Below are 14,909 nucleotides of genomic sequence, written 5' to 3'. Positions count from 1 at the left end.
ATAGCTATTTCGTGTAAATATCCCTTAGGGGTCGTTTGGTGCATGATATAGGGCAAATATCCCAAAGACTAATTTTTATCGTGTTTGTATATGAGATAAATAATCCTGATAATTTTGGCTACCTTTGTATTTAACTTGCTACTTTATTTTTTATTTTTAAAAAGAAGACTGGCTCTACTTCCAGTTTAATGTTTGACTCTATTCAAATCCAAAGTGTAAATTTTGAATACATAAATGCGTTTCAATCCTTGATAATTATAACAAATAATACAAATATATTGAGGCCAAATATGGTGCAAAGTCATATCTTTTTTTTTTTTTTTTTTTTTTTAAAAAAAATAAATAATAACTGGAGTATCCCTTATATAACTACTCTCTCTTTGTTTAGCATCCGTTAGTACATCGGAGGACCCATTTTGGTGGTGATCACTTCCTTGAAGCTGTAAGAAGAATGGTGACTGTGAATCTTAAATCCTTGCTAATATCCTCAGCATTTCTTAGGGTGTTTTTGATAATTTACGGAGAATGGCAAGACAGCCATATGGAGGTTAGATACACAGATGTGGACTATCTTGTTTTCTCAGATGCAGCTGCTTTAGTTGCTAATGGAAAATCCCCTTATCAAAGATCTACATATCGTTATTCACCCTTAATTGCCTTTCTTCTTGTACCCAATTCTTTCATTCATCCTTCTTTTGGAAAGTTCATCTTCTCCGCTTCAGGTATTTCCTTTTAAATACTGAAGAAGTCGGAGCTTTACAATTTTCATATGATTTTTGTTTATTATTTGTTGGAACGGTCAGATACCTGAAAGCTATAAGCTTTTGATGATTTGAGATTGTTGGTTTATTCTTTTAGTCAATTCTTGGATTAAGCTTTTATTGAATTTTCTATAAGGAAGGTTCTAATTTCAAGACAATGCAAAGGTTCCATTTTTATTTACTCATTTGCTATTCTTGTTTTTCCTCATACAAATGCTTCTTGCATGTGGTTTCCAAGAGATTTTAGTCTCTCTTTGCTTAGGTGTTATTGGTAATATTTGGGGTTGTAGTGGCTGTATAACTAAGAATGGCATCTCACAAAACTAGGGTTTCTTTCACTCAGCCACCACCCCATCTTATGTTATCCTTATCTCTTTATTCATTTTTTTTTCTTATTATCTGAAGCTTGCTTTCTTCATTTTCCCATAATTTTTCATTGTTATCCTTGTTCATTTTGTTTAATGGAGCTATATTTGTTATGTTTATTTAGATTTAAGCAAATATCTGAACCATGCTTTCTTTATCTTTTCATTATTTTTCATTGTTGTTGGTTGCTGGAGAAAGTGATCTTTCATTTTGTTTAATGGAGCTATATTTGCTATATGCTTATTTAGATTTAAGCAAAAAAAAAAAAAAAACTCTAAGAATGGATGAATTGTTAATCGTGATTAGCACTTGTGGGTGATCATCTAAGAGTAGCCAAATAGCTCTTGCACTTGCACCTTTGTATATGGGTTTAATATCTCTTCTTATGGCAAACAATGCATAATTGGGATTCTTAGAAACATTACATCTTAATTATGTTTTCAAAAGAGATATGCTTAGTGAAACTTACATTGAGTTCGTGCGGCAGATCTTCTCGTGGGATTTCTTATCGACGCCATTTTAAAGCTAAGAGGGGTGCCTGAGAAATTGTGCACTTATTCGGTCATGGTATGGCTTTTGAATCCATTTACCTTCACCATTGGAACTCGTGGGAATTGTGAGCCCATCATCTGCGCCATAATCCTTTGGATTATTATATGTCTAATGAAGGGTAAAACTTCCAGTACCTTTTGCTTTCCTCTAATATGGTTATGTTCAGAATTTACTCCCAAATTTTTCTTTCTCATTGTTAGTTTACTCCCCTACTGTTACTCTCTGTGTTATTATCTCTTTAAAAATGGTCCCTCTTAACCTACCTTAATTATCATTGGGGCAATGTAAATGACAGTAAAGAGGGGAGAATGGAAGTGGAAGTATTTAGACTATCAAAATCATGATTTAGGTGATGAAACTGATAGGAAAGAGGGTATTTTCATCAAACACCTGTCAAGACTGAGTCTTTCTCCCACTCCACCCCAGTGTTAGGTATAGTGCCTCAAAACCCAATATTATCATCCAGTGAATGAGGTTTTAGCAAGCAACCAATGTAAGCTGAATATTGTTCTTATACTTTTAGGACTTGCTTTCTCCAGTAAACAGATGAAACAAGACTTGTCCTGAATCTGCCACTGTTTGTTTTCATAGCTCTTATACAATTTGAATTATAGTGAGCCTCCAGTTAAAGGAAAGGTAGAAACCAAGAATGTTAACTCTGGAAATTTATAGGGTTAAACTGCAAACTCTTTTAATTGAGAGCGTTCTCAAGAATCCTCCGATACTTTGGGTCAGATAACTGTAATCTCACTTTAGAGGGGACTGTGGCTTCATAATTTTCCTTGTAAGTTCAAATCATCACGCTCTATTGATTTTGGTGGTGTTTCCCTGATCAGGTCGTTTAGTACAAGCTGCATTTTGGTATGGGCTTGTTGTCCACATGAGGATCTATCCAATAATTTATGCTCTTCCGATCATTTTAGTTCTTGATCCTCTGTTCTTCCAGTATGGTACAAAACCTGCTCTTGTAAATTGGAGTTCTAGAAAAAGCAAGTCACAGCAGACTTCCAGCTGTAAAAAGCTTATGGATCCTTGTTGCATGTGCAACTTTTTAACAAGCCTTTTTACCTGGAGGAGGATAATGTTTGGGCTTATTTCTGGAGCTATGTTCTTTCTCCTTACTGGTGTTTTCTTCTTCTTATATGGATGGGACTTCTTGCATGAAGCACTGCTGTATCATCTCACACGTACTGACCCAAGGCACAATTTTTCAATTTATTTCTACCATATATATCTTCACTATGAACGTGAGTTATCAAACTTGGAAAAGCTCGTCTCATTTCTGCCTCAGATTATGGTGCAGCTAGTTCTTGTTTTCCGCTTTGCGCAGGATTTTCCATTTTGTTTCTTTGTGCAGACTGTGGCATTTGTTGCATTTAACAAGGTTCGTCAGCAATGGTTGAATCTTTTTTTGTTGAGTATCAGTGAACATTAGCTTGATTTTCCTTAAGCGGGATAATGTTCTTTTCCTCTGACAGGTTATGACTGCTCAATACTTTGTTTGGTTCTTTTGTCTCTTGCCGCTAATCCTGCCATGGACCAACATGAAGCTCAGAGGCAAAGGATTGGTCTGCATCTTGTTGTGGATGGCAGCTCAGGGTCACTGGTTATTGTGGGGTTATTTGCTTGAATTTAAAGGAAAAAATGTTTTTCTTCAACTCTGGGTGGCAGGTTTGCTATTCTTGGCTGCAAATACTTTCGTTCTCATCAATATTATCCAGCAGCACACATACAGTCCAGTCTTCCAACACTCATCTCATGCCGCTTCAAAGAAACATGTCAAACAGGGATGAGGAATCAGATCATAGACCTCCTAATTCAATGGCGGAAAAGTTCAGAGCAAGTGGAGTATTTAGTCATGTTGGGGACTTGTAGAGCGTTTCCTCATCAAGCAAAGCACTTGACTTTTTCATAGCTCCCAACAGAGTGCTGCTTAAACTGCCTGCACTGAAGAGGTAGCAAGATATTGAAATGACTTTATTGTTGACCTCGTGGTCATTTTTCTTTAGTGCATACTTCGCTACGAAAGAAATTTACAATTGTCTATTGCAATTTTTTTTGCATTCAGGGTAGTGGAAAGTTCTATTATTTATAGTTTGGTTCTCATTTTAGTTGGATTTTCATTTCCCACTCTTGTTAGGGTTAGTTAACCAGCTAGAGGAGTGATATCACATCCTTTTCATGTATTGCTTGCTTATATATCTCTGTAAAACCAATATGATTGGTATGAATAATGAAATCCCTTTTTCTGTTCCTTCCATTTTCCATTTACTTTGTTTCCTTTCAATTTTCCAGTTTCTCTTCTCCTTTGTTTAGTCTTTCATTGTTCTTTCATCTCCTGTTGGCGTGTTTTCTAGTGTGATTCCTTGGAGCTCAATTTCTACAAATTGTATTCAGAGCATATATATACACACACACACACCCTGTAGCTCATTATCCAATTACAGGTCCAGGAAAAAAAAATCACAGGTCCAGATTCCAGCTTTGTGCCTATCTGGATGCCAATTTTCTAGAAGATTCTGGGGAGAATTTGGATGTATAAATAAGAAAGCAAGGGCAAGGGCCTGCTGTTGTTTGAGGAGAATGAATGTTCAGTTGGAAGGTTTCACAGTTGGTTTTCATCCACAGTCATGGGAAATTGTAAGAGAACGTTCTTCTTTCATCCAGTACCTTCAACCTGTCTCACATGACTTATGGCGTGGAGGCCCTTGCTTGTGAATGCACAGGTTTACAATGGCAGGACTCAAATGGGCTATGAAGCAGCTCACAAGGAATTCAGGTGAAGGGGTCATCTCATTACTTACAAGTATTATCTTTCCTTTGCTTATTATAGTTACTCCCTTTATTTGACATGTCTGTCTTACTTTCCTCTTTGGACTATGACAAAAATATATCTACTTTCTTTAAGTAGAAGCCTCCATCGTTTATTCATTATTTGTTGAATTGTATACTGCTCGAGTCAGATTGAACCCATTTTTATTCTTATAGTAATCCAAATTCATAAAGTTAGGTTATCTTTCGGTTTGGGCCCACTTTTCTTTGAACACTGTAATTTTTAAACTGCACTTAAACTCCATGTATATTCAAGCTAAGAGATCAAAAGGAGATTGTGATATAGTTACTATTGTTGTCACTGCTTTTCTTTAGATTTTTCTTTGTACTTATCTTGATCTTGTGCTGCTCATCTCTTCAAACAAATCAATTGTAGCTTTATTTTTCTAATCTGGCATCACCTCCACCTAGGTATCTGGCAGTTTTCCAAAATTGTGGAGTTATTATGGCTCATCATATTGATTCTGCCAAAGTTCTAATCAATACTGCATTTGAGTTTATGAGAGAGAAGAGGTTTCAAAATGAGTCTTGACTGTTGAAAAGCAAAATTATTATGCCCTGAAATAGAACATGTATTGGTTATGTGGTTTTCTGTATGGTTACTTCTGCGTTTTATCTGGCAATGTAATTGTATTTTATAATTGAGGTCTATTCTGTAACAGGATAGATCCTGCCAGACATAAGATGTTGAATTGGATAGAAACGCTAGCTTAAATTTAAGGCATACAATATGCTGATATAGTATGGTGGGATATCTTTAGATGGTTTGGTGTTTCTTGGACTATGCCAAGATCCGTGAATGAGTTGATGTTCACTTGGAAGAGTGGAGCTCGGAGAAGAAGGCACAAGGCGTGGAATGTTACTCCTCTTGCTTTAATGTGGGTCATTTGGAAAGAGTGAAATAGGACAGCTTTTGAAGGGGTGGAGATGAGCTTTGCTCAACTAAGGAGTAGTCTCCGATCCCTTATTTTCTTTTGGTTCACCCATGTATTTCCTGTTTGTATAGAGGATTGGGTGGCGTTTGGAGAGAACCATATTTTGTAGGTTTCTCTTTTTTTGGTATACCCCTTGTATACGGCCAAGTAGGCCTTGTTCTTATCAATGAAATATTTTACTTGACCCAAAAAAACCGTCATCCCCTTAAAAAGGGAAAAATTGGAATATAGATATCTGGTTTGAGGTGGCCATATTTAGTCACGTGTCTAAATCTGCTTTTCCTTCAATATGAAGTTTGGCCACTCTTTTCAGTAAAATATCATTTGTCTATTCATGATTCCACACATGCTTTGCATTTATTCAGGAGTGTGCTTTGGTTCAGGTAACCAAGCAATTCCATGGAGAGGACTGGTTGTCATTCTTGTCTTTGTGTTGGTCAACTTAGTTTACACTGCCTATTTTAGTATGCTTGTGAATATATTCTGACTTCTATATTCTGCAAGGTTCCAATACACATTTTGCGTAGCCTAACTTGTCCTGTTCTTGTGGGATCTAGACTTCCATGCTTCATCATAAGCTGCAAGGTTACAGACTTACAGTAGTTGTTATCATATCAGTCTTAAATGCATAAAATTATTTCAATTGATTCTTCATTGTTATTTTGTGGCCTCAACACCGCACAAACTCATGTAGCGCTTTATATGACTGCGATTGCTTCGGTTTCGGGTTCTGTGCAGAAACCATTAGTAAAGGTACCTAAGCTTTTTATTATGCATTTATTCTTGTGCTTGTATGTTATTCACTTGGAAGTTCACTATTTCCCCCCTCTTTCCATGCCCCTCTCCATATTGCATATCAGGTTTCTCCGGAGCAAGGGTTGAAGGTCAGATTATCCGGTTCAGCAGCAATTGGTGGATCACCAACAACTTTGTCACCAACAGTATTACTGATCGACTGGATATGTATAATGATTTGACTTGCTCCACTTATAAGACTGTTTAGGGAGATATTTCTTGTTTCGCTATTATATTATCTTTTGGCTCAACCGTTTGTTCCTCTAAATTGCTGATTGTATTTTCAAGTGATATTGCTCATGATAACTCCAATGAAGTTGAGGTCACCGTTCCTATAAAAGACTATGACCCCATTTAGTTCACCCTCACAAAGATGTGTGGTAACTGAGCGGAGAACCCAGAATGGGCTCTTCAAAGCCGATAATAAACGGAGTGATTCTGTTTGGTTGGAGGAGTATGAACAGGGCCCTACTGAACAGCGATTGAAAGTACTATCTGCGAGCAAGAGTCCGAAATGCTTAAAGATCTTTTCCTCTGGAAAAAATATGCAGGACCTGGAACCTCCGATGAACATATCTATAATCTATAGTAAAGAAAGATAAGCAGTGTGTTCCACCGAATCACTGTTCTGCTCATACAGAACAGGTGGAACTAAAAGGAAGCTTGTTGCTTAAAAGGATATTCAATGCTCCGCCATCAAATCGCAACTGAATCATTGAATATAGTGTTAAGCAACAAGCTTCCTATTATTTCCATCTGCTCCTAGTTATTGGCCTACATGGTCATCATGATGGCGGAGCAGATTAATTTCATGGTATGACTATTCCTGCTGATGAGCGATCATATCAAACTTTTCATTAACCAACTGGGGTTGTTGCTGGTCAGCTCTTAAATTGTGGAGTCCAGACTTCCTTGCAAATATTGAATTAGCTAATATATGCATACACATAGTTTTGCTACTCTCTCTCTATTCCTTCCATTTTTCATTAGTAATCCTTAAGCGGTAGACTAAGTACCGTTGCTCTAAGAAAATAATATTAGACTGACATTTGGAGGGCTTTACCCAGAAGGGAAGCCCTTTCAAAAATTCTCAATGGCCAAGGCAGAACCCAGGCCAAAGAGGGGGTTTGGAAATAGTTTTCAACCAGCAATTGACGCGCCTCGGTTAGTACCTCACTAGCTGCGTCATTGCCCCAAGCGCAAAGATGAGTTTCCTTTATTCTGCCATCTCTTTTTATATACCTCTTTCCTCGAATGTTGTCTTAACGCTACCGATGTGGGAGAAACAGAATAACCGACTCGTCAGTGCCATAAGCCAATTACGCACTAATAGAAAAGCTTTAGTAACCGATCACTATTGCAGTAAATGATCATTTTTTAAATGTATCACCCAAACTAAACGCGCAGTAGTTTAACCTTGATGGTAAACTGGAGTTCAAAAGAAAATGATAAGAACAAAACTTGGACCCATGAGTCATGACATGAAATTTTCAAAAAGACTTTAGATATGTCACAGTTATGTTTTTATATTTTGTTTTAATAGGGATTTTATTTATTTATTACTAAGCAACAAACATATTTTATGTGGACATTATATTTGAGGAAGTATATATAAATATAATATGACAAAACTTGTTAAATTTATCTAGTGCTAAGAGGAAAAAAAAAAACAAATAAATCATCAATTATGATAGAGATCAAGTGTGACAATATGTGTTGGAAAAAGAGTGTCGTATGTTAAGATTAAAATAACTGATCATAAGCATACTCGAAAAGACTTGTATACATACTGGGAGACGTGAAAAGATTATCAGCCTAGCTAGTTTAATAGTCGGGATTTTATTCCACTTATTTACAGAAAAAAAAAAACTTACCAGACTTAAACTTGAAATTATTAAGAGAAATTCACTTCAGGATATTTTCTCCTCTCCTTTGGTTTCTCTGTCGTTTTTCTTTTTATACTGACTTGTTTTTATACTGACTTTTTCTTTCTTTTTTGGGTAGAAACTGAACTTCCTTTTCTCTTTTTCTTTCTTTAGCTTAGCTTTCTTACGAAAAGTTCTGAAATTTTGTAAATATACCCCCTTAAAACGCGTCTACCAAGAGTTGCACAGTTTGCTTAGCAATTAGCAAAATTAAAGCTGGGTTCCACATGGACACTGTTTATCCTTTTTCATTTTCGAATTAAACTTCTATACACTTATAAATTGCTCTATAGTAATGGTATATAAAACTTTCATTACGTTATTTCGGACATTAATTGAATCATTTTCATGGAAGCATCTATGTGACATATTTGGGCAAGCTAAGATGATTAGATGAATATCTCAATGAAAGTAAATAATTTAAAAAACAAAGTTAGGAAATAAAAGCTGTCAATCTTGGACAAAGAAAAGGGAGGAGGAAGTAGGATCTCTTAGCCTCTTACAGTTTGAATAGAAAAAAATGTCTTTTTCAGATTTCTTATGTGTTTTTTTCAAATCTCTTATATGTAAAAAATAAAGATCTCTTGTAAAAAGGTCATAAAACTAAAAAGAATTTGTAAAGGGTCAAAAATTAATTTCTCCCGGTTAAGGTTTTAAATAATATATAAACAAAACGACTAGTTATTCTAACTTTTCATTTGATGAAACAAAGATAGAACAAGAGGGCTTTAAATTAACTCGTGCTAAAGTAGTATTTGTCAATATAATTTTGGTTAATTCCAGATAGCGAAAATATTCCAATAAATAATTGGCAAAACATCATTTCCCTTTTCTTGTGTTGTTAAATTTTTAACTTTTTATTTCCTTATTCTAGAGGCTTCTAGGCTTTGTTTAACTAATCCATTAGAATAAAGTAATTTAGAAAATATAGGTTGGGGTCCAGGGACAAGTCTAATGAGGCACAATTCTTATCCTCAATTAGTGCTACTTTTATTTATTTCTTTCTTTTTTTGTATACGCTTTAACTTTTCTGTCTTTCTTTTTCTTCTAATTGACCAAACGACAGGAAGGGGAATTAGACATGTTGAACAAAGGCTGCTAAAGGTTAGGAGGGCATAATCATGCAATTTGCGTTACTCTTTTTTATTCTTCTAATAAATAAATGATTAATGAGAATATGTATAAGTTGAAATTTTCACATTCGGGGATGGTGCAATTTGACTCTTCATATGGTTTTGCTCAATTCCCACCTTGTGAACTAGATCTTGAAGTTAAGTTATTAGATCCAATATTTAGGAGCCATTTGTATATGATTTCATCTCATGAAATGAAATCATGTTTGGATATGCAATTTGAATTTCTTAAGTTCTGATTTTTTATAAACATAAAAACCCCAAAAGTTGTGAAAACCATCAAAATTTTACCAATTAACTTGAATAATCTTCTTAAATGAGTAAATCATAGTTCATATTAAAATTAATACGCTACTAGAAGGTCTTTCTAAAAAATACAACTGTTGACACCCAATTTTGCCTCTCCTCTATTCTAATTAATAAATCAATATCTTATTTTTACCTTTATTTTATTATAATTTACGCTACGTAGTTTTAAGTATTAACACGTGGACAACGCTACTTACTTATTATATATTGATCATAAGATATAACTTAGGTAATGTTCTACTCTATTATTACTTTGGTTACATACTAATGATAAGGTCATCATATTAAATCTAAGTGTGAAATTTATTATTATTTTTATTAGTATTGTTATTATTATTACAACATAATATATCTGATCTAATTTAGAAACTCAAAATATTAATTCGGTCCATCTAATTAACTTTGTTTAGTCACGATTAAGAGTCTAAATTAACTAGTCTTTTCTTAAACTTTGGTTACTAATTAAAAACAAATGTCAAGTCCTCGTGTATATGTGCCTATATACACCAATATACACGCATACACCTGTATATCAAGTATATATACTTGTATAAAGGCCCCATTTCTGTTTTCATTTAATATGGACCGAGCCCAATCCATTTAAAGATTTGACCCGGCCCAATACAATACCTTTACCCCTAAAAAAAAAACCCTTCAACCGCTTCTTCCTCTCTCTCCTCTCCTCTTCAGCCGCCGTCTCCCTTTCCCCTTCTTTCATTTCTCTCTTCTCTCTCTCTTCACGCCGCCCCTTTCATCTTCCCCTTTCTACACAAAAATAAACCCTAATCCCTTCAAATCTAGAATGCCGCCAGCTCACCTAAATCGATTTTTGGCAAAGATTCGTCTGCATTTCATGTTACTAGTGCTGTTTGCCCATTTCGGGTAACACATTTAATGTTGTCGTCTTCTTCCTCTCCATTCGACGATTCCAACGCAGAAAAGTCTTGCGCCTTCTTTCACCTTAACAGGACTTTGCTCCACCATTTTGGTGAAAAGTTCAGATACTAACAAAAGCTATTTTGTTCTCTTCTACAAATCTTTGGTTCCAAGTCAAAGTCAGGACGAGAGATTCAAGAGAAGTCACGGGTTTTTATTGTCTCTATTGATCGATGTCAGTCTTTTCTCTTCTCTCTTCCGTCATGATTTGGACGTCTCACAACGACTACATTTGAGAGTTGAAAATTCCCGCCCAGCGAAAACCCTAGCCAGTTTTCTACCCATATAAAAGCTTGTTTCGAGTCTAGGTTGGGGCAGTTGAGGATCATCCACAAGAACTCTTCAAAAATACTTACCCCTTTTTAGTCACTATATCTGGAAAGAACAGCGATAGCCTCACACTAAAAAAAAAAAAAAAAAAAAAAGGAACAGCCACATATCATTCTATTTTTTTTTTAAACTTTAGTTACTTTAATCGGGTTCGGGTTCTTCGTGTTCGAGCATAAATCCGAGACCTCCGCCCCTGTTCGCTGCACCAACAGAAGGTAAACAATCCTTCTTTAACTATTTTTTAGTAATTTAGTAAGCGTTTGTGAGTTCACACATGTATATTGTTTCAATCGGGTGAATCTTAATTTAGTGACTGGCAGTATTACGCGCGCTCAGGGTTAGTTAGTTTGAGCCTTGGTTTTAATGATGTTTGTGTGTTCATAGCTTAATCTGGCTCGGTTGTTGCAGTTTAACGGTGGATAGCATCTATACGTTATCGTCTTGTTTTAATTTAGTTTAATCTCAGTTTTGTTAGTATTTAGAGGTTCGTATGAGTTCATGTTCGGATGATTAAGTCGAACGTGTTTTTGTTTCTAATTTGGCATGTTCGCGTTGATGAGGCTTGTTGGATTAGTTTAGCCATTTGCTAGTTCTCAGCCGAGATGATTTGATGTTCAAAATCAGTTGATGTCTCTCGAATGCTTGTTCTTTCTATGAGCCTGCAAGTTTAAAATCTGTTTAGTGATTCTTTTGCAAACAAAATAAAATATGTTGCTTTAGGTCTATCAAATATAAATTGAACATTAATTAAATCCTTGATTAGCCAAGTTCTTTCGTTTGTTATTTAGAATCCCGAACCTTCATTTCTTTACTGTTTTCTGTCGCTGTTGGTTTGTAATGAAATGTTTCTGTTTAGATAAGATCATGTTGATGCTCATATGAATATGTTTTACCTCTGATGTGTTGATGAATCATGAAAACAGACACTAAACACTCCTTTTGTCGATTCTCGTCGTTTGGGATTTAACCCACTGTTCTCTGGTACAATTTATTCCTTTCGTCATTCCAACTAGAATGTCATGTGTTGCGTGGTCTGTTTAAATTCGATATGAGTTTAAGGCTTGGCAGATTCTGTTTAAATTGGGTTTAAGTTCCTGCAGTTATGGTTTGCTTTCTTTGTGTCTAGAAAATATGATGGATGTCTCTGCCCCCTGTAGTCTCTAGGTTGTACTGCATCTCTCCCGCTTTGAGCTGTTAGTGGCCAGGTTGCTCGTACGAAAGTATGAAGCTTATAGACTTTCACATGTTAGGAACCTTGTATTATGAACCATGCTGAAACTGCTCCAACTTATTTGTGGCCTACCTTATTTGTTTCTTTTATTGCTTGAACACGTTATTAAGCCTGCATTTTTTTTTATCTGACTGTTTTATGCCCTGGCCTATTTCCCTTCCGTTGTGGACATCTAATTCGAACAGGGGCCTGCCACACTCGCTTAACTTCATTTCTTATTGTTTGTTTAGAAGTCATTAATGTATTAACCATAGGCAGTCCCCTGAATAGTTGAAAGCTATTGGCCTTGTTGTGATTTTGCATTATATACGTTTAGCTTTATTTATGGGTCACATACTAATCCTTTTCTTTTCGTTTTTTTTTTCTTTGCATGACATCTTGCATACGAGTCCGAGGGACTCGTCACCTTCCGCATTCGATGTTGGGCCAAAGCCCAACAATATCTTTCCCCTCTGTCCGATCAGCCCGCAGCAACAAAATGAAAAGGGATTTTCTGGGCCAAAGCCCAATAACAAAATAGGCTGTAGCAGCGGTCCTAAAAAATGGACTGATCTATTTTTGCTCTCCTTCCCTTCTATCTTAGCTTTTGTTGTGTATTTTTGGTTTACCTTGTGTGACTAACATTTTATTTTTTTCTCTTAGTTTACACGAATTATAGAAAATTAGTATGGGTAGTTGTAGAAACAATAAATAATCTTCTTAAAGGAAAACTATTAGTAATTTCACCAGATTTTTTTTATTTATTTACTTATTTTGTCTATTTCTAAAAATTGTTTATAGTACTTATAGTATTCACTTATATCACACAATTGATATTCAAAGATGCGAAATCGTGAACATCTATTTTGAATTAAGAGTACGTCCTATTCTTATTATCTTATAAAATTTGAAATATCATTAAAATGTAAGTACGAACCCACGTATACTTTATCAACAACTCTTCAAGTTTGAATCTATCACGTACACTTTTAGTTAGGCCTAGTTAATAAACATAATAAAAAGGAGAAGGAGAATCTCATCTTATCTGTGCTTTTAAAATGAAATTAGTTAACGTCTCCTCTTTGAGTTATTTTTCGAACGCGTTTAAAACGTTACATGTCCCGCGCTGTTTCAGTTCATAACTAAATTCTTTTATGTATATTAAGATTTCCTACAAGTTTTCATTTTAAATAGCATTCTCATATATCTATTTATAACTTTAGCAATACTTACAAACTATTTTTTTAAACGTTTATAATATTATACTTGTATTTTTAGCCTAATTAATCCCCCCTAAGTCCGGTCGGTTAACCATTATTAATGGAATTTAGAGGATGCCTAATACCTTCCCTCTAAGTTATTTGAACCCGTACCTAGAATTATTCGGTTTTGTAGACTTTAAAAAAACAAATTAACTTTAGATAATTACTTTAATTAATCTTAGGTGCCCTAATTCACCGTAAATAATTAGGTGGCGACTCCTTAACTTTAAATAACCCCGGAATTACCGGGATGTTGTAAACTATTTTGACCCCGGTTAAAATAGGGCATGACAACAACGTCAATTGATCAAACTTTAGTTCAACAAAAAGGAAAATCTAACATGAATAGTAATGTAACTACTCTTTAATATAAGGGAAAAGGGTCAAATATACCCCTCTACTTTAGTTTATTGGCTAACTTTGCCCTCCGTTAGCCAAGGTAGTCAAATATCACACCCTCCATATAAGTTGGGTAAATATACCTACCGTTAGCAAAGTTTCACAAATACCCCTCATTTCTAACATATTTTCACATAAACAAGTCTAGTCATTGGAATTAGGTGACATGGACGCCACATGGCATTTAACTTATTCTATGTGGTACATACGTGGCAATTTTTTAAAAAACAATCTTGAAAATTGATTTTTCTAAAAACAAATCTATTAAAAATGGCTTTTATTAAAAATCTGAATGTTTATTTATTTTATAAAACCCTCTTCTTAAAAAAAAAAAAAAATTCTGGAAAATTGGATTTTTTAAATTAAAAAATCTGAAAAATTAACCCAGATTTAAAAAAAAAAAATTAGGACACCTTTTTAAAAAAAATACTTTACAGTTTTCCAGATTTAAAAAAAAAATCATTTAAAAGATTTTTTAACTAAAATATCCAATTTTTGAGAATATATTTTAAAAAAACGGGTTTTATTAAAACAAAAAAAATTCAGATTTTTAATAAAAGCCATTTTTTTCAGATTTGTTTTTTAAAAAATCAATTTTCTAGACTGTTTTTAAAAAAATTGCCACGTAGGCACCACATACGTACGACAACGACATACCATTGAGTCCCACAGATGTGCAAATTAGGGAGGGTCCTACTCCTACCTTAGGTTGTTCAGGAAGACCACCAGGCTCAGGAAAAGCATAGGAAAGGTTAGATACGGGTAAATAATTCAAAGCAATTATGAAATGAAAACAACGAAAGTGTATAAGCCACATAGGCACCACATAGAATAAGTTAAATGTCATGTGGCGTTCATGTCACCCAATTCCAATGACTAGACTTGCTTATGTGAGAATATGTTAGAAATGAGGGGTATTTTTGAAACTTTGCTAACGGTAGGGGTATATTTGGCCTCGACTTGTAACGGGAGGGGTATATTTGACTACTTTGACTAACGGAGGGCAAAGTTAACCAATAAACTAAAGTAGAGGGGTATATTGACCCTTTTCCCTTAATATAATCCCCCATATGGTAAACATGATTGATAAATATATTTTACCAACTTGCAGATTAATATTTAATACAAATGGTTGGTAAACATGATTGGTAAATATATCTACCA

At 34.8% G+C, this 14,909-nt stretch overlaps 1 protein-coding gene and 1 non-coding gene across 2 annotated transcripts; one reads left to right on the top strand and one right to left on the bottom strand.

Annotated features, from left to right (window-relative positions):
- Positions 1 to 338: 338 nt before the first annotated feature.
- On the top strand, positions 339 to 3,933 carry LOC132046380 (GPI mannosyltransferase 1). The gene is made up of 4 exons (XM_059437000.1): positions 339 to 722; positions 1,615 to 1,797; positions 2,516 to 3,063; positions 3,158 to 3,933. The coding sequence occupies exons 1-4, from the start codon at positions 452 to 454 to the stop codon at positions 3,470 to 3,472; spliced, it is 1,317 nt and encodes a 438-aa protein (XP_059292983.1). The 5' UTR covers positions 339 to 451; the 3' UTR covers positions 3,473 to 3,933.
- Positions 3,934 to 7,296: 3,363 nt separating this feature from the next.
- LOC132048432 (U4 spliceosomal RNA) lies at positions 7,297 to 7,448 on the bottom strand. Its single transcript, XR_009412975.1, has one exon. It is a non-coding gene; the product is annotated as a U4 spliceosomal RNA (small nuclear RNA).
- Between the last annotated feature and the right edge of the window lie 7,461 nt (positions 7,449 to 14,909).

The sequence above is a fragment of the Lycium ferocissimum genome, chromosome 2 (assembly GCF_029784015.1).
Source record: "Lycium ferocissimum isolate CSIRO_LF1 chromosome 2, AGI_CSIRO_Lferr_CH_V1, whole genome shotgun sequence".
Taxonomy (NCBI): Eukaryota; Viridiplantae; Streptophyta; class Magnoliopsida; order Solanales; family Solanaceae; genus Lycium; species Lycium ferocissimum.
Note: the sequence above shows the minus strand (reverse complement) of the source record. Positions and strands in the feature narration are given on the sequence as shown.

Bases quoted from the DNA above. Each gene is read 5' to 3' on its own strand.
- LOC132046380 (XM_059437000.1), top strand. From the start codon at position 452: ATGGTGACTGTGAATCTTAAATCCTTGCTAATATCCTCAGCATTTCTT. The intron at 723-1,614 runs GTATTTCCTTTT...TTCGTGCGGCAG, and splicing joins GTTCATCTTCTCCGCTTCAG to ATCTTCTCGTGGGATTTCTT. The intron at 3,064-3,157 runs GTTCGTCAGCAA...TTCCTCTGACAG, and splicing joins CATTTGTTGCATTTAACAAG to GTTATGACTGCTCAATACTT.